The following is a 23,879-nucleotide window of genomic DNA, read 5'->3' on the forward strand; positions in this document are numbered from 1 at the left end:
GACTGGAGGAAAATGAGCTTTTAATATTAGGATTTTAGTATTTTAAATTTTTTGATATCCTTTTTGTAAGCTTTCCAAAATTCTAAAATTTCTGTTATTTCATTGCGTGGTATGTAAAATTCAAACTGTAATATATTCAATTGAAATACAACAGTGTATTAAAAAAAAAAATTATATTTATTTTCAGCTGAAGTGAAGAGAGTGGGTGATACAGTCCTTGGAATGGCCACCCAATGTGTTCAAGCAAAGAATGTTAACAAGACTTCACCCCAAACTCTTTCTAACCTCTGCTTAAAGATTAATGTCAAATTAGGTGGCATTAACAGTATTCTTGTTCCCAATATCAGGTTTGTTGTATTGCTGCCTAAATCATTGTTTCTGCTTAGTAAGACTTATTGCTTGTGGCATTGTTTCTGTAAATACAAATAGTGTATGTTAAATGGAATTAAAGATGGTTAAAATTCATATTAAAACCTGAAAATGTGGTTGTAATAGTATTGATGAAAGTCCTGAATGCATAAAAATGTCATATACAAATGGTGTGAGATTTTGGCTTCGATAACAATATCTAAATAATAGCATTAATCACAATTCCATTAAGCAGCATTATTCATTAAGTGAATATATATAAATATAAATTTTTGTAACTTATATTTTTTAATTATTTTTAGTTGTACTTCTATTACAATTTGAAAGTAATTATTGATAGTTAATATATTTTGTTTTACATACTGATGTTACAAATTTAAATTGGCCTCTTTATAATTGTTACGGCAGTGTTCACTATTTATAATTTTTCTAGGGGGTTGTAAATTAATGAGTCTGTTGGTCACAGTTCCCATATATTTTCATGGATACACATGAAAATAAGTGGTCACTGTGTCTTTCAAATTGATTCATTATTTATGACTTGTAAATTATTAAATATTTTTTAATAATTGAGTCATAAATGTTAGGAATATGCATAGTTTATAACTGTATAACTTGTTCTTAGGTACTACAGTTTTTAAGCAAGATCATAGTACATTATTATTATTATTATGATAATATAACAATGTTATAAGACTGAGGGTTTCTTTATGAAATAGTATTTTTAATCTATTAGCATTAAACAAATAAATTTACCTGAAAAAAAACAAAACAAAAATTAATTTTTTTTAAGATAATAATTTTTATATTCTGAGATGCTTGTTATTGTTATTTTCTGTTATATTGCCAGAAAAAAATGTAGTTAGAATTTTGCAATTATTTGTTAATTTTTCTGAATGCTATTTTGACATTTTTTAGTTATTTGTTTGTCTATCGGGAGAGTGGTAAATTCATTTACTGCCTCGGGTGGCAAAAGTTGTTGCTATGCCACTGACCTATTCACGGCAAATGGTGAGAGAAAAATATTCCTGGAATTTTCGAAGCTGCACTGAAATAGATATTCCTAGAACTTTAGATGTTGCACATTATAAATTATACCACTTTAATGTATTATGAATCGTATAAAGCTGCCTGAAGACTTGTACCCTCTCAATGAATTTAAATAGACCCAAACATATTCTTTAATTATTTTCTTCCTTCACATTCGTACAGGGTTCGTAGATTTGGAGTGAATAACGACGACACTTAATGAAGTATCGAAACACACTTTATTTACCAATATTCTCAGGACAACTCCAAAATCACTTTTACAGTCGTCAATCTGTTATAAACATGCTGACACGTTCAGCGACACAGCCTTCACACTGTCAGGCAATAACTGTGGAGACAGCTTCTTTGCAAAGCACCAGAGTACAGCTTCCGACTCTGTGTGGTCGTTCTCGGAACTCCACGTACTCTTGAGACTCTCCACGCGATGCATTCGACGATACACAAGAGTATAGGACGATACGTTTCAGGCACTTGAGAATCAAAATCTACTTTGCCGTCTTTTATTTCTTCATGTTTTCGTTCTTTATCTTTAATCCCGTTAGTTGTTTCATCTTTTATTTCCTGATCTTCCTCAGACAGTTCATTAGCTACTTTCTTCATTTCTTTATCCTTTGATTCTTCAGAAGCCACTTCTCTCATAACCACATCATCTTTTATGGCACCAGTTTCTTCTGTAAGCTCCTTTTTCATCTGTGGGAGTTGCTTTCACATCTTTTCTTGGCTGACATTTATTTCTTCTCGTCTGGCGTTATTCTCTTCCAGTGTGGTTTTCATCTCCTTCAGTCCGGCTTTGATCTTGTCCAGGCTGGCTTTCAACTCAGCCTTCATGTCTTGATATCCGGCTTTCATTTCAGCTCTCATCTCTTGATATCTGGCTTTCATCTCTTCCTGTCCGGCTTTCATCTCAGCCCTCATCTCGGCTAAAAAGTCCATCAAAATCTGCGTTTCCTCCGCCATGGCTTTTTTTCTTCAGGTGGGTCACTGGCCTTCACTCGCAAACCCTCACTCCAGTTGTTACGTTATTTTCTTCCTTCACGTTCGTAGATTTGGAGTGAATAATGACGACACTTGATGAAGTATCAAAACACACTTTATTTACCACACTTTATTAATTGTCAGGACAGCTCCAAAACACGTTTTACAGTCGTCGATGAACTACTATAAACAAGCTGACATGATCAGCGACACAGCCTTCAGGTTATCAGGCTATCACGGTGGAGACAGCTTCTCGGCAAAGCACTTGAGTACAGCTTCTGACTCTGTTTGGTCGTTCTCAAAACTCCACGTACTCTCGAGACTCTAAGCAATGCACTTGACAATACACAAGAGTATAGCTCTTGACTTAGCACAGTCTAAGACAAAATTCTACGATGCACTAAAAGACTCTCTCGATGCACTCGGCACTAGACTTTGAGACACTCGCTCAATGACTGACTATCTGCTCGCTAGACGAGGCACACTTACTCGCCCTCTTGATGAAGCACAGTGACTGACTGCGGACCAGCAGGGTTTATATAGCTTTCGGCTTGTGTTCGAGAACATTCTGAGCTAAACCGGTAAGAATTCGTTCCAGAAGGTTCTTCATCCGTCCATGGCATATCGTCAAATGGGCGATTTCTTGCCAAATGGGGCAACCCTAAACCTGCTTTGCGGGGAAGCTATCTTACCGCACCTGTACATTTCGTAACAATATGTCAACTGAAAAACACAGGATGGGTTTCTCCATAAAGTCTAAGGCAGTAGCGATACCCCCTTTTCCTGAATGAATATTGTTCGTGCTGTAGATGAGATTCGGTGATCATAGAATAGGTGTCTTGGTGGAAGATAGTTCAAAATAGCTTGATTGTCGGAAGTGGGGTGATGTGTATTGGTGCTCCTGTAGACTTGCTAATCCCGCAAACTCTACAATGTGCCACACGTGCATAAATGCACATACATATAAATGTACTATATGTAATATTTGCTCTGTTTAGCCACCAAAAAAGTTGTCGAGATATTGAGTCGAGCTTGCAGAACGCTGCTGTAATTAGCATTTAATAATCTCAAGAGTAATTTGTTAAATGAGAGTTGGCAGTTATTTGGCATGCAGTACGTTAATAGCATCCTGCCTTGTTATTGTTATCCTAGTAATTATTAATATCTGACAAATGTATGATTAAATACAAAAATTTGTATGGAAATTATGGTATACAAACCAAAAACTTTATGCATCATTTTAATTTTGCAACAAAATGATTTCTCTTTGCTTTAAACTTGAATAATAAATAAGAACTGTTTTTTTATTTCGTTCATGTTGTTGAAAGTTGAAATGCTGGTTTTTTATGATAATCTTGGATTGAATCTCATTAATGTTTTCAGACCCAAAGTGTTCAATGAGCCTGTGATATTTCTCGGTGCAGATGTAACTCATCCACCTGCTGGAGATAACAAGAAGCCTTCCATAGCAGCTGTAAGAAAGCTTGTCTTATTACCATTCCCTCAGATTGTTTTTGTGTGATTATTTATTCCGTGATTGTTTACAGATCTAATTAATTTTTGAAAATATCTTTTTTTTTTACATGGAATTTACGTGAAATAGAGTTTATAATACTACATGGTATAGGATTATCAAGAAGGGAGAAAGAATTCTCATGTTTTTTAATTAGAAATTTAACAAATTGAAGCTCATGCTACTAGATATCTTGTATGTGTTTAAGGTGCATAGAAAATTTAATTGTGTGTAAAATTAATTTTGAACTCAATAAACGTACAAAACTGACAGTAATATGGCTGGCTATGTGTAGCTAACCCACACATTGTATATATGTAATGATTCCGAATGTGTAGATGAAAACAGTGGAACTTTTAACAACTTTCGATATTACATTGATGACTGAGAAGACCGTAATGAGTGAGTGGAAAGCCTGATGGCACAATTTAGCACAACGTATCTTGAAAAATCACAATCCCCCCTCGTTTTTTTTTAAATTTCTTTTTTTTATTTTTTTACGTATATCAAACCATCCTTTTGCAGATAAGATGTTTCCTAATTATATTTGAATACAAGTTTCATTTTGAAGTACTTCATCTTAAGCAAGTAAGCAGCAGCATAGAAGAAAAGCATCTTGCCGGCAGGAGAGCTTATGTGAAAATGGGAAGAGTATCGTAGAACTTCAGAGGAAGAGGGGTGGGAGTTGGAAAAGTTTCAGTTCAGAATTTTAGTTTACAATTAATTTGATTGGACAAGAAGTAACTGCATTAAGTTACCTAAGATAGAAAAATCTGGAACCTGTAAGAAAAGATGAATTTAGGGTCATATTACCAAATTTAGAATGTTAATCTTGAGTTTGCCAATTATTTTTTTTAAACAGCTTTCATATTTTGTTATATCTAGCATATTCCCCCCTTCAAAAAAAAAAAAAAAAAGGGTTGGGTGACCAGGGTGGAAGAAAAAGCATTAGAGCAGCAAAATGTGAAAAGATATAATTGTGAAAATACAAAAAATATTAACTTTTAAACAAAAAATTATTGTCATAAAATTTTGACCAATATTTTGACTCTATTTGACATTTCATTGAAAGTCATAAAATTTTGAATTATTAATTTTAGCACTGTATTCTTTTAAAAAAATAACCTATTTTAGAGTTTTGAGGTAGGAATGTCCAATGAAATTTTGTAAAGTTCTTGATAGTTCCACACGGTAAAAGTTCAAATTTTTTCACAAAGTAAATGTTCAAATAAAAGTCTTTTCAATTTTTGTTGATGAAAATATTTCTGTTATATTACAGATTGAGATACCAACTTTCATGTTATTTGCTAGAATTTCCATAATTATTTTTTTTTTTTAGGGAAGGCATTTTTAAAATATAAAAATTTTGCATATATTATTCATAAGCACAACAAGTTTCAAACTTTTCACTATTATTAAGTTATTTAAAATTTTACTTATTCTTTACAAAACTTGAAAACTCCACAACTTTCTCTAAATACCAGCATATCCATCACATTAGTTTATCAGTTGAGCAAACTGGTGTTTATTCTTCACTAATGGCCGAAAGATTTGCCAATTAGCAGTTATTGTAGAAAAGACCTTCAATAGAGGCAACTGGCCATTTTCGAACTGCTGTCATTCCATTGTAAAAATTAAAAACACACTCTAGTTTATGAAAAAATAAAAATACTTAGATTTAATAAAAAAGTTATTTTTTCATAAGGTGAGAGCCTTCAATTAAAAAATTTCAAACAACAATTTCATTCTTAAAATATAGTAAAAATTAAAAAATATAAATTCAAAGAAATTTAAACAATACAGTCAAAAGTCTTTAATCCGGACTCGTCGGGACTTTGGCGATTCCGGATTATCGATTTTTCCGGATTATAGATCATCAGTTTAAATCTGGTAAGATGGCATGCAGAAATTATAAAATTAAAAATATAAAACCGTAATTTATAATATAATAATCAATTATGATCTAAAGGGTATCAAAATTTACAAAAAGCGAAGCTTAATATTTATTTGTTTACTTTATTAAACATTTCTTTCAACGCGCGCATGTGTAAAGCATACCTTACACATGGCCGAAATTAGAAAATTGCAACCAGAAAACTATTTGATTTGTATTCGTGATATTTATAATGACGAGGAATTTGATTTAAATCATATCAAAGACGGAGTACATCGAGATTAAATACTACGTTTAGTAAGGAATTATAAGCCGAATAAAATAAAAACATCTGCCCTGAAGATAACGATAGTGCTGACAGATCAACTTCCAGTTCATTGCACGGCGATGTCCCCCCCCCTTCCGGCGCAGAGCAGCGTGACATTGATAAACAGATTTCGGAACGGTTACATAAACAAAGGATATACCTTTATCCATTTTTTGTAGCAATTCGTTTTTTGTTTGATGGACATCGAAACATACTTTCGTTTTCTAGATCCTTTGAGTGCTCCAGCATTGGAAATTCTATTTGACATAATCGAAAGTTCAAGCTTACTTTTATAAAATTGCTCTTACAGTCTGCAAAAAATAATAAGCCTGATCCAATTCGAAGATTAAGGAACAACGCAATCATCAACATTAACTGAAATAGATAATTAGATAATTTTAGCTTATACCGTCCATTATACATTAAACGCGCACGCAAAAACGTATTCTGCGCTTGCGCAGACGCATATGCGCAGTCGTAAATGTCTTGCGCGTACGCGTAAAACGCCTATGAGCATGCGTCAATGCTGCGCATGCACAGAAAGATTTTTAGCTTTGAGGTCCAGATTATGGATCATTCCAGATTATGGGTGTCCGAACTAACGACTTTTGACTGTAGTACAAAAATATTATTCGCATTAGGAACCTTCCCTAAGTAAAACCTTTAAATTCTTTACCTAATTTTTACCAAATTCAATCATTTCTTTTTCCCAATTCAGAAATACAAAACTGCGTTTTAAATAAATCCTAATATTTTTGAATTATTAACTTTGATTTTAAAATGATTTAAGCAAAACATTGCCTTCAATAAATCATAAAACAATGCAATTACTTATAAATGCAAAATTACTTATAATACAAAGTCATTGAAAAACGCAATTTACTCTGTTGGGAACTTCATACCACTTCAATATCACATTAATAACTTTTGATAATATTCCATTCTTTGACTAAGAGCAGTGAAAAACGCAAAATGTGCACAAAACACTATTTCACTCATGAGGTTACTGACCTCCAAAGCACTTTGGCTGTTTAATTTTCTTTTTACGTGATGATCGGAAATGCATAAACATTACGAATATTCAAAGCGAGCGAGAACAACTAACCATATTTCGCTACATTGCGGCAGTGACCTTGATTTGAAACAGTTTCGATTTTGAACTTGCAGATACTCGATGATTTTCAAAGCACTTTTTGAATATGCCATTAAATCACACACTGGAAACAAATTTGATGATTCACTGGAAGTTTGAGGCAGCAGAGTTCGAAGACCATTGGGAAAACTTGCAGCATGTTAATCCTGTCTTGACTTTATATATATACCACATACATGTTTGTGTACATGTGGATTTAAAAGGTTTATATGTATACTAGCAGCTTCGCTGCCAGCCTTCATCTGGCTTTTTAAATGTACTGGAAAAATGGCTGAAGGGAACACCAAACGTTAAATTTAAAAACTGCGTAGAATTTTACTCTGCCGAACAACTTCATACAAAAAGAGTTATTACGTATAACAAAATTACCATGAAATAAGCAATATCCCTTAATACAAATATTAATTATCCTAATAAATAAAATTAACCAACTTCCCTTTGCAAAATCTTAAGAACTCAAATGGCATAAAGAAGGTTAAGAACTTTGTTTCCTAAAAAAAAATCACTCAAAACTTTTCAATATCTTAAAAACAGTGAAATGAGCAATAAATAACATAAAAGAATACAAAAAAAAAAAAAAAAAAAAAAAAAATTCAGTCTTTTGAAAAAGTTCTAAGAAGTGCCTTTAATTGTTGTAGGGATGAAGGATTAATTGCTTCAACGTGTAAATTCTTGGTTTACAAGAGTGATATGGAATTTTTGAAGGATAGAGCATGTTATTGCCAGGTTTAAAATTTTTTTGGTCCTTAACTTCTGCAAATTAATGTGGCAGTGGAAGTATAGAAACAATACTTAGATTCTTTACTGCCCTTTTCGATTTAATGTGCTAAAGTTATTTGTGAATCATAGCTTGTCTATCAGGAAACAAACTAAAAGGTAAATTTTAAACTTAACTAAAAAGTAAATGTTTGTGGCATTTTTAATGACTGTATCATGCATTTCAAAATTTATTAATATGTTGCTTCTTAAAATTACTAGTGAACCATTTTTGGAAATTATTTTTGGTGGTGGCTCATTTTTTTGTGGTTTATTCTAAATTAATTGTTTACAGAATTGTGTTAAATAAAAATGCAGATTTATATTAAATTGCATCTGTATATGTATATCACATGAATTATGTATTATAGATATTATTACTTTCTGTACCTAAATAACTTTCTCACCAAGGCTACTGAGACTGACAAATACCAGAACATCATACGTATTTCATATTTCTTTTAGTGATTTGAGTTAATACTTTGAATTAATAATTATGTGGTAATAATTATTTAATTAAATGAGTTACGAATCTATAAGTGTGAAATAAAATCAAGGAATGTCTTTTTATGTTATTACCTAATTATTAATCTAACATTATAACTGCATAATTTTATATGCATTCATAACATTCTTAAGTAGCTCACCATACCACTGGTTTATATGTTTTGATTTTTAGAATGTATTAGTTGATATATAACTGGTATTTGGTAATATGTATTAACCTTAGTCATAGCAACTTTTATTTTAAATTATTTATAAAAAAGTTCATATTTATTTAAGTTCTCTAACTTAATATGCTGTGGATATTTAATTTTTTAGAACTAGAAGTTATTGCAATAATTAATGTATTGTTGATTGAAATAATTTATATTTCAAATCAGGTCGTTGGCAGCATGGATGGTCATCCTAGCAGGTATGCAGCTACAGTTAGGGTGCAGCAGCATAGACAAGAGATTATACAAGATCTGGCATCTATGGTTAAAGAACTATTAATACAGTTTTATAAATCTACCCGCTTTAAGCCATATAGGATAATATTTTACAGAGATGGTGTGTCTGAAGGACAGTTTCATCAGGTTAGAACTATTTTAGTATATATCAGTTTTATTTATAACCTGTCTGTCGCAGGAAATTTGTGTAAAATGCAGCTTCTCCAACTTATATCTACCCCCCAGTGGCATGCGGTAGGTTTTCATGCAGGGTGTGCATAGAACAACAATAATAATAATAAAACCATAAAAATGTACATTAAACACTCTTTAACTTTTTATTATTCATTTGTACACAAAATCCATGCGTCTATCCGCATTACTAACAAAGTCATCAATTATATGGTCATAAAACTGGTTTTGTCTGTAATAAGTGTAATATTTCTTTTTCTATTATTATTAGAGATAAATTGCTTAATCTATCCTGGCTTATTGTATTGCATACATAATTTTTTACTCTTTCCAATGCTGAAAATGATCTCTCCACCGAAGCAGTTGAAAATGGTTGTACAAATTAAATGTGCCAATTTATTTACTTCACTTAAGGCATCTGTCAAGTCATTCAGCATCACTATGATAAAGAATGCATAATTCATTGGTTAGCTTTACAAAATTGAAATGTTTTGCATAAGTGTTCTTTAAGGAATTCATCCGGAAATTTACTTTGATATTTCTTAAAAAACTGAAATTCAATAGTTCAAAAAATTTGAGCAAATTTAATTTTTTAAAACAGACATCTAACTGACAATAAATAGTGTCCATTACTTCATAATATAAATTTTTAAAATGTTGGTCTTGGTCTACACTTGAGTTTTGTAAATTTACACGAGGTTTTTTTAAATTTGGGGTACCCACTACAAAAATAGTCTCTTCATAAACTTCATCAAATACAACAGAAGTTCGCATATTTTGAATTGCATCTTTTACTTCCTCTACTTTTTGACTAGAATATGCTACAGAGGCTGTTCGCACATTTTTTAGACGATTTTGGTAAGCTTTAATAAAAAATCGTTTGCTGCAAAAGAAGTAATTGCAATTGTACTATGTTTTTAAAAGTCAAAATTATCGTCTGTGGCTTGAAAGTTTTGTTTTTATTCAAAATGGCGAATTTAACAAAGCAGTGGTTCGAAGGCTACATTTACGCTCTTTCCGAAGAGAAATATGAATACTCCGTTATCCAAAAACGATGTGAGAGTCATGGTTTTGTGATATTTAAAGCGTCGATAGGTAATATCATCAACAAGAAAGGAAAAAAACGTCAAATTGGAGCCTCAAGTGGGACAAAAATTCCAAACAAGTATCCAAGGAAAAAACGGACATCTTCGACTATTGCAAAGGTATGTTGTTTAATGTTAAAAGAAAATCCCCCTAGTCAAAGGAAAGTTGCAAAATCATTAAAATGCTCGGTGTCCACTGTAAACAAAATGATAAACGTTGATTTAAATCTTAAGAAAGCGAAAAAACGCAATGTGCATAGTCTTCTTCCAAAGCATATCGCTCAACGCAGGACACGCTGCAGAATTCTATATGAGACACTTATCCAAAGAAAAATGGGAAACAATTATCACAATAGATGAAGCATGGGTGTATTTAAATGATTGTACCAAAAAAAAAAAAAAAAGAGAGCCATTTATTATCATAAAAGGGGAGGAAAAAATTCAAGTACATGGTTCAAAGAATCGAAAGAAAGTTTTTCTAGGGGATTCATGATTGTTGCTGGTTTTTCTTGTAATGGCAAGTAAAAAATAAAGAGAGTGCAAAAAAAAATGTCAAGATTAACTCGAAATACTATCAGGAACATTTTATCGCCAATTTTTCCGAATGAAATACCATTGCTTTACCCACAGTGCCATCAATCTGTGAGACTCCAACAGGGCTAGCAGTCACACATCAAAATCCACTGTAAATTTCCTAAAAGAAATGGAACAAAAAACTGGTATCAAGGCCATACCCTTCACTGATATCCCTACTAAATCTCCCGATGCGTCACCTATGGATTTTTGTGCTTTCAGACTTTTAAAAACTGCATTATCGAAATGTTGTCCCAAAACCCTAACAGGACTCTAGAAAGCTGTTCGGGAGGAATGGGATAGAATAGCTCTTCTGCCACTTCAAAAGGCATTATTATCCTGGAAATTGCGGTGTCGAAAGATAGTTCAGAATAAGGGATGTCAAATAGAACATTTAGAACACAAGAATTTTATGTAATTTAGTTTTGTGAATACAATATACATCGTCTAAAAAATGTGTGAACAGCCTATGTATATCTAAGTTAGTTTTTTGTAAAATATCAAATAGAACATCAGTATAACTAAACACTTTGGCAAAAATATTTAGTAGAAAATTACCATTAAATTCTTCAAAAAAATGTGATAACTCTTTGCACTATTAATTGTATCATTATCCCAGCCTTCTGGATTCTCAATAATATTTTCAGATAAATCAAATAGGCCTTGCCTTTCACTTTTTATGCTATTTACCAAACGAGATGAATAGTTCCAACGTGTTATAGCTAATTTTGGAAATTTTCTTTTAACATGATTCCTTTTTGTAGACACTGAAAAAAATGAGGCTATGCCAGAAATTGTTGCAAAAAATAATTTACAATCTTTTATAAACAATACAGATTGCGACAGAACTAAATTAAGTACATGTGTGCAACAATGCACAAACATAGCTTCTGGGAAAATGTCTTACTTTTTTCTGCGTCCCATTCAACGCTCCTGCCATCACTGCCGCCCCATCGTACGTTTGAGCAATCAGTTTATTCTCACACCCCCAACTCAAAATCATTTCTTGCGCAACATTACATAAAGCTTCTGCTGAACGATCACCACTAACATCTTTGAAAAACAAAAATCTTTCCACTGGTGCACTACAATTATTAACATATCGTAGCACAACCGATAATTGTCATTTGTGAGATATGTCAGATGTTTCATCCAGCGTAATAGCAACGAATGGGATTTCTTTTACCTCATTTCTAATTTCTGAAATTACAGTATTTTTTATTGATGCAATAATATCATTTTGTATTCTATTAGAGGTTCCAGAAAATACAGTTGCAGTTCTTAGATGGGTTGCTGAAAGGTCATCATATTTACTAATTAAAGTTATTAATTCTATATAATTTCCTCGATTAAGGGAATTTATATTCTCATTGTGTCCACGAAATGCATCTTGTTTTGCTAAGTAGCAAACTACATCTATTAATCTCTTGAGAATGTTTCTATTTCTTGTTACTTTTTCATTGTGTTGAACAATTGATGAAACCTTTTGTTGATCTAACATTAAATCTATCCTGGCGGTACCAAATGTTTTTAATAGTATTACGCCATTTATGTGAGATTGTGTTTTTTCATGTTTCTTTGCATCTTCGTGGAGATGATTTAAATCACTGTACCCTTGTTTTGTCCAAATATTCTTGTCCTTTTCAATTATCATGGCCAACAGTACAACTTATTCAATTCACTACAACCAGTTAACCATTTAAATTTTTCATACATAGATTTTTGAAAATGTCGTACACACTGTTGTCCTTTAATCTTAACATTTTGTGATAGAATAATCAGCCATGAAAGTGCAAGTTGGCAAAAAAGCTGAACAACGCGTGGACACAAAATTACATAAAAAAATGCGCACGTGTGACCTAAAAAAAAAAAAAAAAAAAAAAAAAATTTAATAAAATATAAACCTTTAAATATAAAAAGTATTAAACATATACATATAATTAAACTAAAATAATACTTGTACTTACTATTTTGCTATTAATTTTATCTTCCACTTGTAAAAAAAAAAAAAAAAATTAAATCACCAAGAGATTGTATGTAATGAGTTAACCTTCTTTAAGATGCTCTTTATGTAACTTAATTTAACAGTTGATACATGAATACTGTACACAACATTACAACACACTAATATACATATTTATGTTATATATTACTGCCCATTTTCAGGCAATAAGTTTGAGATAAAAAAATATATATATATATAACTGTCACTATAGCTTTCAATTATCTTCACTTTTAGTTCAATAAACAGTATTTTATATAACACCAGAAAAAGTAGTCATGTGAGATAATATAATTACAAAATAGCATAAAGGAGGAATATAAAAAAAAATAACTATTTTGTCTCAGTCTCACTTGATCCTGATTAAAAATTTTTAGGGAAAAAGCTTTTTCTTTTCTGCTACTTTTGCAGCCAACTTTTCTAATTTCCGTTTGCGAGCTAGTCTCGATTTCTTTTCAGCAGCTTTTATACAATCCATTGATGCTTTTTTATTTTCTTCTTTACTTTCTGCAATGTTTAATTGCTTTTTTTTTAGATTCTCGCTCCTTAATGCTCATGATTTGGATTTAAGATATTCATACTGAAAAACTTACAGCAACAAACAAAAAAGAAATAACATAACGATCTACACTCAGAATTACAGTGTGCCACTTTACACACGCTAAAACTCTCACGTGCTCTGGATAACATCAGTAGGGTATCCATATGTCCGACAGATGGCGCCAGCACCAATCGCTGAAATTATTGAAGTCAGCTCTCATTTGACGGTGGCTTGCTCTTCTTTGATTTGATATTCGTATGCCTTTCCACGATGAGTTCCGCCTTTCCACATAAGCCCTACCTACTTCGCCTTGATATGAGATAATGCATTTCGCGATCTCTGTCATGATGTAAAGTTTTTTTTACAAAGAAAACAGGAAGAGAGAGAGCATGTTCTCCGTTTACCCTTCCCCCCCACATTTGCTGGTCGCGATTTCTCAACGGTTCTGCATCGATCTCAGAAACAGTTAAAAAAAGTGGAATTCCGCAAAAGGCGGGAAAGCTTTCATGCCTGGAATAATATCCAGCATCGGTCTTCTTAATTTAACTATTCTGTTTTTTGTAGCAATATCTTGTCTCGAAAATAGATTTTCCAATAAATCTTTAATTATTGAGACATCTGAGTTCTCCATTCTGAAATAGGTTATTTATTATGAATATAAATTTAAGGAATACAATAAATAAAATATTTACCTACGAGTAGTCGAGGTATAACTATAAAAACAGCTAAACTTACAAGAATTCTACTAGCACTGAAGTAAAAATCATGTCTTGTGTTGTATGGTGTCATATCGGTGGAGAAAAAGGCAATGTTTCGCACTTCCACGAAAAACTTATATTTTCAGCAAACGTTTTTATATTTATTATATTTCCAAACGGCGCCCGCCGCTACCGTGCCTAATCATCAGCCTGATGACATCAGGATGAGTCATCAGGATGCTCATTGGTGCCGACAAACTGAACGTCTATTCCACGTGCAGAGGATTTCCCTGCACACTGGCACAATAGAACGAACTGTTTCTTGTTTGGTCAGTGGATTAAATTATGTTTATTAATTATTTTTAACATTTGGAAATCGTATATTCTGCGAAAAACATCTTGACAATTTTTAAAAACAAAACCAGGAGATATGGTGTTAGTCGGATATAACTTATATACTGTCTGTAAGACAATGAATGGTAAAATTTGGACTGTTCTGTTAAAATTAGTTTCTTTTTTGTCTAACAAAACAAAACTGTTTTTCAGCGAATTATTTCTATAAATATAATACATCACTGAAATTACTTTGCTATACTAAAACATTTCCCTTTATATTGATGAAATACTTCTTTTATATTTCCATAAAAACAAAATCTTACAATATATAAATTTAAACATTAACCGTCTGCAAAATTGTATGACCAGTTAATCAGTTAAAAAACCAAAAGCGCTTCAGCACGCAAGTCCCCACTCTAATACAACGCTTAATAAACCATACCTTCGGATGATTCTGCAGCTCCTAGTACCGCACGCACTGTGGGAATACAAGCAAGCAAATCAGCATATTTGAATATATTATAAATAATATTTATTATATACCATATAAAGATAGGTGCAGAAAATTGTCTCTCATAATTTTGCCAGGGTGTGCACGTATGGACCGCACGCCACTGCTACCCGCCCAAAAAATAAACCAACCAAACCATTTACCCCATAATTTAAATGGTTTTCAAAATAAATAAACCAAAGGTTAAAAATAGTTGCCCGGTCGAAACCTGTGAGTGTATAGTGACACCATGTATTAACATTTAAGATAAAATGAAATGTTTTGCATATGCATATGAGCTCAGCAAACAAACTTGACACAGTAGATTTCATAACAGAAGGGGTTCTGCGACTACTTTAAGGATATTGCATTGCTTGTGCAGAACCTAGATGATCTCGAAAGGGGAATTCTTCATAGAATAAATAGTGTCATACTTACCATGCTATTACAGGCTAGATATGTGTTGTGTTATCAAAGGTTAAAGTAGAGAAGTGTGCTGGCATTGTTAACTCTTTCACATCAAAGTCGCTCAAAAGACCCAACAATTTAGACATCAGTGGGTCCCCCGAACCCCTGAATAATTTTCTACCTGGTGTTTTCCCCCATCAGGATAGTGCGGGGCTGATTGCTTTCTGGATTTGTTAAATGGCTTGCCAATCAGTCTTTTGAAGCAACTAAAATTAGTTCTGTTATTTGAAGATCCAAACGCAGAACTTATCATTTCACTTAAGTAGGTTATTGTTAGTGCTGTAACATTCTACTTGGCACAGGGGAAAAGGAAATCCATTCCAACAAAAATACACATATGTGACACTTCAGATGCTTTAGTGAAACAGATTTTAGCCTGTACTGATGCGAAAGAGTTAATGACAGTGGCAGAGCTTATGTCTGTGATGACTTCGTGGTTTAATAAGCCACTATTTAGCAAGACGAAACAAACATTTATTAGGAAAATATGATTCAAAGAATAATAAATGAACTCAGAGCAGTACGTTGCTCTTACCGTGTAGCGAAATCTACTACCTTCCTTTTCCAAGGCTAACATGCAACTCTCTGTTGTATGACTGTGCATTGGCGAATAAACTTTGCGTGTTTTCGCTTCCGTAATTATTTCTTTCTGCGTTTGATTCTTCTGCCACAGAATTAATCAACAGTTCATGTGTTTCTGGAGTTGTTAAGCAAGGCACATTTAGCTTATCAGTCATTGCAATTAATGTATATACAAAATTAAATATATTGCTTCCATGATCTTTTATTGTAAATTTGCTTCAATTGGTTGAAGTTCAATTGTAGCTGTTAGTCGTGAAGCAAACGATATGCGTTTCGCCGGAATATTGTTTAGTTCTTCTGAAATTTTCTAAACAGGTTTCAGGAGTAGGTTGGTATTCCTTCAGAACAAGAGTTTTCACTTTTTCGTAATTTTGCAGAACCTCCTCTTTTATATAAACAAGAACATTTGAAGCTTTTTCACCAATTAATTTTGATAGTATTTCCGATTTGTATTCTTCGGCAACCTTCTTGTGCTTAAATGCTCTTTCGATAGAATCGAAAAATATATTCCATTCTTCTGCTCTCTTCAGTACTGGTATAGTCAGTGTTTCTACTCCTTTGATCAGCTTGTCGAGGGAAATTTTGGTTTCTCGTTCTGTGTTTTGGATTGAAGGTGTTGGACTTCTACTTCCTTCATTTTGAGTTGCTCGAATCTTCGCTAATTCTATTTTGTGTTTTCTTTTTGTTTCTAATCTTTCTTCTTCCATTTGTATTTTTTCCATTTCTTCTTTCCTTTTTCCACTGTAGTAATCAGAATTTCTTTCACGAAGTCAGCATCCGGCTCAGTGATCTCAGTTTCTTTATTCTTATATGTTTTGTAAATTTTTTGATTTAAAAATGATTGAATCAAGTTGTTCTTATCTTCTGGTTAAGGTTTTTATGCCTTCAGTAAATCTGCAAGCAATATTTGTACAATTATCGACAATTCAAAAGCTGTTTAAGTGCGGTTAAGCCTAATTTTTAAATAACATGGCAGACATACAGTGGATGGACAAAAATATGGAAACACCTTGTGAAATGCATGTTTGAAAAGAAAGATTGATTTTTAATGAAATATGTAGGTGGCACTGGCGTTTTTGACTACTGATGCCACCTATTCAACTTCATAAATGTGCTAAACAGTTCAGTTGTTGTCGGAGTACTGTTATGTGAGGTTGTCATTGCATTATGTCAGAGTTAACAGACTTCGAACGTGGGCAAATTGTTGGAGCACGTATGGTAGGTGCTTCCGTAAGCAAGGTAGCCAAGGTGTTTAGTGTTTCAAGAGGTACTGTATCGAAGATTTATTCTGCATATTTGAAAAGCGGAAAAACATCATCTGCTAAATCACAGCGCGGACGAAAGTGTGTCCTGAGTGATCGTGACAGACAGTCATTAAGGGCAGTTGTGACGAAAAATAAGAAGACCACAGCTGCAAAAGTTACTGCTGAAATGAATGTTGTGTTACCAAACCCTGCGAGTACCAAGACAATTAGAAGGGAGCTTCATAAACAGGGAATTGCTGGCCGTGCTGCGATTGAGAAGCCACTCATCAGTGATGCTAATGCCCATAACAGGAAAAGGTGGTGTTTAAGTCATAAAGCCTGGACTATAGAGCAGTGGAAGCGAGTAATATGGTCTGACGAGTCTTCTTTCACATTGTTTCCCACTTCTGGCCGAGTTTACGTGTGGAGAACGCCATCTCAAGCCTATAATACAGACTGCTTGTTACCAAGAGTGAAACATGGCGGGGTTTTTGTTATGGTTTGGGTAGCCATATCGTGGTTCTCTGCTAGCCCCATAATAACTGTGTCAGGGCACATGACTGCCAAGACTTATGTGAACATTTTGGCCGATCAAGTTCATCCCATGGTACAAACTTTGTTCCCCGATGGTGATGGTGTCTTCCAAGACAACAAAGCCCCTGTTCACACAGCTCACATTGTCCAGGACTGGTTTTCTGAGCACGAGGATGAGTTGTCCCATCTCCCCTGGCCACCATAGTCACCAGACCTGAATATTATCGAACCTTTGTGGTCTACATTGGAACGGAAAGTGCGTTCTCGTTATCCACCGCCAACATCGTTATCTGAACTTGCCACCGTTTTGCAGGAAGAATGGTATAATATTCCCTTGGCAAACATACAGGAACTGTATTTATCCATTCCGAGAAAACTGCAAGCTGTTTTGGATGCCAACGTGTTTTCCTACACCATATTAAGCAAAGAAACATGTTTTTTTTTAAAGGTGTTTCCATATTTTTGTCCAACCCCTGTATTTGTTTACATTTGAAATAGCAGAATAATAGATTTGTTGCCAATCTAGAGAGACTAAGTTTCACAACAACAAAGATAACACCTTCATTTATTATTGCGAATTAAATCATGCTTAATCCTTTCTGGAATTTTTTCGAGGAAATAAGTGTTTAGGATTTACTTCGTAATTTTTAATATAGATATTTTGAGTTTTTATGTATTTTTGCCTTGTCGCAAAGTGATAACTGAATTAATTTAATGAGAAATACTAAATTGTCTGTGAAAAACTGTTTCTTTATTTTGTGTACTTAATTTCTTTTATACATCGTTCTAAATTTATTATAGTATTTGAATAGAACATGTGGCAACGATTAGATAATTCTTCAAATGATATAAATTTTGTGCATTCTGAGTTATAATGTGAACGAAATATAACGCTGTTAAATGAACCTAGCACCAGAGTGTTTCTATGGTAAACAAATATAGCGAATTTTAAAGAGTGCATTTGTTCTAGTGTGGTTTATGTGCTATCATCGACGAAGTGGATTTAATTCAATCCCATATGTTTAAATGAAATGCAAGAAAAAATGCATATAATTTAATATTCTGTACAAGGAAGTCATGTTTTGTACCCATCAAATTTTTCTTTATATATGAAGTAAAGGAAGTATTGTAATTGTGAAAAATTTTGGGTATCAAAATTTTGACTCTTCCAGAATCCATTTAGAAACTTTTTCGTATGACGTTTGCCTACCGACAGAGAGAATAAAGGAAACAGATGGTAAAATGTATTGAAAAGGGATTTTTTTCACTGTAGAACTTTAATTTTGTGTGTGGGACTGCTATAATTTCTGGTTGTGCATCTTTCCATCTTATGGCAGTCGGCGATATCAAACACACACACACACACACACACACATATATATATACTCATCCCTTTGCTAGCTGGCCTTTAATTTTGTAGTTTTTGATTGTAGTCATATACTTCCAATTACAGAAGTGTTTTAAATAATGAAAATATTTATGTTTTGCCAGTATCAAATTAAACAAACAAAAATCTACAATAAGTGCGGTCTCCTGGCTCCTGTATTTATATTTTTGAAAGTTTTACACTTGACTACCATGCGAGAAAAATTGACTAAGATACTTTATTTTAAAATTTGCAGTTTTTGATGTCATTTTCAGCTGGACTTGAGGTATCGCGTAATTAAGTTGTAATAGTTTTTGGAAATAAGCTTTAAAGTGCAGCAAAAAATGTATATAAATTAATAGGCTATACAAGGAAGTCATATTGTGTCCATATCAGATTTTTTTTAATTGCTATAAGGTACTCGGATTTCAACCACCTAATTTCTGTTACCTGTTGCTACAATTCTCAATAGAGTTCTAATGAATTTTAAGATTTTATTAGGAAAAAGTTTTTTAATGCTGTCATATTTTTATATCTAGAAAGATTTCAGATTGCATGCTTTTATTTTTTTGTAATTAATTAATTTTATGGTAGGAAAAATACACAGCTTTCTAAAATTTATTAGCATTTCAGTATTATTTTGTTCCTTTAAATTCTTGTAGATAATAAAATATTCATCTGAATTCTTAATTATTTTAATTATTTATGGCAGAATAATTAATTTAACCCTTTGAACCCCCTAAACCCTTTGAATGGCATGACTTTTTATGTTTGATCATGAAATTTTGTCACATGGTTTATAATAACTCATTATTTAAAATATTTTAATCTCTTATATTCTTTAATAATCTAAATGTTATCCTATTAAATGGAAGTTTATGAAAACTAATGGTAAAGTAAGTAGTGCAATAATTAACTAATGTTGTTCGAATACAACTATTCATCCACAGGTCCAAGATGAATGTGTTCTTTTTCTATATAACTTATTCACATACTTTTTTTTAGGCTTATTATGCATCAGAATGTGGTTGATTTAAAGTTTGATGAATTTGAATTTTGTGGTCTCTGTAAATGTGTGTTATTTGATCTAAATCTCTTATGTAATCTGTGCATTGAGATACATTTCTTTTTTATTTTGTTAGGTACTTACCCATGAGCTTTTGGCCGTGAGGGAAGCATGCATGAAACTCGAAGCAGATTATAAACCTGGAATCACATTTATTGTGGTTCAGAAGCGGCATCATACAAGATTATTCTGTTCGGACAAAAAAGAACAAATTGGGAAAAGTGGTAATATACCAGCTGGTACTACTGTTGATGTTAGTATTACTCATCCAACTGAGTTCGATTTCTATCTTTGCAGTCATGCTGGTATACAGGTGAGAGTTAATAATTCTGCATATGTCTACTGTATTTATTAAATTTATTTATTATTTAATAAAAATAGCAATATTTTGTGGTATTTTAAAGTTTTTTAATGTTAATAAAAGTAAAGCTTTAACTGTTTAGCATTTTCTAATATTTGCTTGGAATCCTTTTGAAAATATTTATCCATATCAAAAGCTGTAAACATTCTGAACTACATGCCTCTGCATTAAAATTTATATAAAGGAACAATATTTAGTATTCATGTGAAATACTAATGTATTTAATTTATTAGTGTAAAATTTTCATTAAAACACTTAAACAAGTTTCTAAGTAGTAAGATTTCTGTTTGTTAAAATAGATAATTACATATAGGTATAATACAGCATCAGAGAAAGTTTCAGTAGTATAAAATTTATAGCTAACTCCAAACAGTTTTGCTTCATGTTTTGAATTGATTTTGCATTTAATGAATATAATCTCCTCTTTGTAATACACTGACTTAAATTATTGCTTAGAATTAATAAAACATTTTTGAGTGCTAGTTTTATGTATCATAAAAAATTCACAGGATTAATATTGCCTTCCAGAACTAAAATACTTGTAAAATAATTTTTTGTCATACCTGATAACTTGAGTCGTACCAGATTCACTTCTTATAGAGGCAATTGAAATAATTCTGTGAAATGGTAGATGTGTAGTAATAAATGCAAGAGCTAGCGAAGAAAGTAAAGATTATTAATAAACAAATATTGCCATTAGAAACATTCCATTCATTGCAGTATTCTTCCATAGCTTCCCCATCTGTTCCACCATCAATAAGATTATCTACATATATATTTTTTTTATATTTATTACTTAATTAATTATAGAATTTAAATTATAGAATGATTACTTGTGCACTGGCAAGAACAAATGCATTTCGAGAAAAGTTTTTAAAATTTTATACTGAAACTGGAAACATACGATGGAAATTGTGATCCTTTTATCAACATGTATTAGATGTATTTGCAAAAGTGTACCTGGTATTATGGTGTATGCATTACTATATTTACTACATTTTTTATTTATTATTACATTTACTAAAAGATAAATTATGAAAAAACTATTTGTTTCATAATTAAATTCAGTATACATTAAGTTTTCTGCACCATAAACTTTTAGTTTTTTTTTAAAGAAGGCTTGCTCAGATAATTTTAACCGTTTGACTGCTACGTGGTGCAAAAGCGGTGCGTTCATTTGTCTCGAAAACCGCGATGCAGTTAGTTATTTTAGAATGCAATCGTGTTACACAGTACGCATGAGGTCAGACTGTCTACGTTCACACCCATGGATCAACAAAGACACACTGAAACTCGCAGCTCAAAAGTGCTGCGTTGCGGTTTTCGAGACAAATGAACCCAGCATTTTCACATCACATAGCAGTTAAACGGTTAAGCTTTGTATAAGGATAGAGGTTGGTAAATCGTAAACTTATTTTGATTGATCATTTCAGATGCTAGTGTTAACAAAAAAGGATAATTTGTTTTATGTTTGGGCTATTCAAACTTTATTTGTTCAATAATTTTTAGGGGACTAGTCGTCCATCACATTATCATGTTTTGTGGGATGATAACCAGTTTACTGCAGATGAGCTTCAGTGTCTGACTTATCAACTCTGTCACACATACGTCCGTTGCACTAGATCTGTATCCATTCCAGCTCCAGCATACTATGCTCACCTGGTGGCTTTCCGTGCCCGGTATCATTTGGTTGAGAAAGATCATGAAAGGTATGTGGTATTTCTAAGCGCTTTTCCCCCCTGTTAATACAGCTGCATGAATGGATTTTTCATACTGCAATAATATTAGAAATTACATGGGAAATTGATAAGAAAATAATTGCATTTATTAAAAAAAAAAAAAAAAGAGAGAGAGAGAGAAAATTAACCTGAGTGCAAGATTTGTTGTTTTCTGTCTGCAAATTTCAGTTCCTGGTAGAAATTGTTCAGATTTCATACATGAAAATGAATTTCAAGTCTTGTGCACAAGAGATCCAATCCACTGAAAAAAAGAAAAAGGTGCAGCTCTGTCTTAAATATCATATTTTTAGTTTATTAAATACATACAAAATATCTGGATGTGACATTAGTTTTATAATGTAGTAATTTTGCAAGCTTTTGTCTTTAACATTTAACACTGCAATTTTGAACAGCTTGCTTTAAAATATGTAACTGTGCATTCTGTATATTTAATTTCTAGTTATTAGTTCTTAAACTTAAATGTCTGTTGTAACTCTTTTAGCTTTTAAAGATGGAGATGAGATTATATTTCTCCCTGTTCTCCTTTCTAAAAATAACTTCTATTTATTAAATCTATATAAACAAGTTTTACATGATATATATTCCAAGAAATATATGCAAGTTTTATGAATATGAAGAAATGAAATATTTCATTTTTTAAATATAAAGTACATTTTAATGTATATTATGAATTTCTTTCGTTTGAATTAAAATGGAATCTGTAATGTTGTTTATAACTTGACTATATGTTAGCTTTATCCACATATTGTCAATGTAAATTAGCAATCATTCACTGATATCAATGTAATCTTTTATTTCAATCAGTTACTAGTCAAAAATTGCTGATAGCATTTTTTTTTTTTTTTTTTTAACATGATAAATCCATAATAGTATATATGTTCTGTGATAAACATGGATTTGGGAGACTTTTGCTTCTAAGGTACTAAATTGTTATTGCTGGAGTTGGTTTAAGTAGAAACAAATGACTCCAGTAGCCTTGGATTGTCACTGGAAGACCCAGTGAAGTTGTTGCGTTAAGCTTAAGATTCATCAAGAAAGTCCTGTATTTAAATTTATAAAATTACAGAAATTAAATTGATGACATTCTGAATCTTCATTCATATATGTATATATATAATTACAAAACAATCTTCCCCCTTCTTCTGATGAAGTGGCATTGAAGTTGATTGAATTCCTCTTTTATTATGTTATTTTTTCTTTAAATTTCTTTTAAATTTTGAATTGGAGTATTGCTTGTTTGAAGTGTTTTGGTTTTTACAAACCTATGTCGGTAACATCTGTTTTCATGCTTTTTGGCATTTATGAGATTATTTGAAATTTATTACTAATGAGTTTCAGTTTTTGTCTCTGTGAAAAAATGATTCTAAATGTCTTACTTTATATATGTATGAGATTTTTAATTCCTACAGTTTTTACTACATAGTTTGCTTAAATGTTAGCTGTAAAACTATGACTATGTGCCTAACGTGCTTTGCTTTTTATTTATATAGTTGATAAATTTAAAGGTATTTTCTTCCATTTGTTAATTTTAATGGAGTTTTCAATGTGCTTGTGATCCTGGGTGGGAAAGGTATGAGACATGATTCTGCTAAAAGAAATAATAATTTTTTGCCTTAATTTTATGTAGTTTGTACTGCTTTGCACATGATAAAC

At 32.1% G+C, this 23,879-nt stretch overlaps 1 protein-coding gene across 4 annotated transcripts in view; it reads left to right on the plus strand.

Annotated features, from left to right (window-relative positions):
- The window catches only part of AGO1 (protein argonaute-1), a 96,699-nt gene that overhangs the window by 38,990 nt on the left and 33,830 nt on the right, over positions 1 to 23,879 (plus strand). For all 4 annotated transcript variants that reach the window (XM_085815976.1, XM_085815978.1, XM_085815977.1 and 1 more), the window contains exons 14-18: positions 188 to 347; positions 3,778 to 3,868; positions 8,902 to 9,096; positions 20,203 to 20,439; positions 21,997 to 22,196. In XM_085815976.1, coding sequence (XP_085672102.1) covers positions 188 to 347; positions 3,778 to 3,868; positions 8,902 to 9,096; positions 20,203 to 20,439; positions 21,997 to 22,196 — 883 coding nt within the window. The remainder of the gene's footprint in view (positions 1 to 187; positions 348 to 3,777; positions 3,869 to 8,901; positions 9,097 to 20,202; positions 20,440 to 21,996; positions 22,197 to 23,879) is intronic.

Source organism: Stegodyphus dumicola, chromosome 4 (assembly GCF_044657685.1).
Source record: "Stegodyphus dumicola isolate Sdum_Otavi_A_Nest chromosome 4, ASM4465768v1".
Taxonomy (NCBI): Eukaryota; Metazoa; Arthropoda; class Arachnida; order Araneae; family Eresidae; genus Stegodyphus; species Stegodyphus dumicola.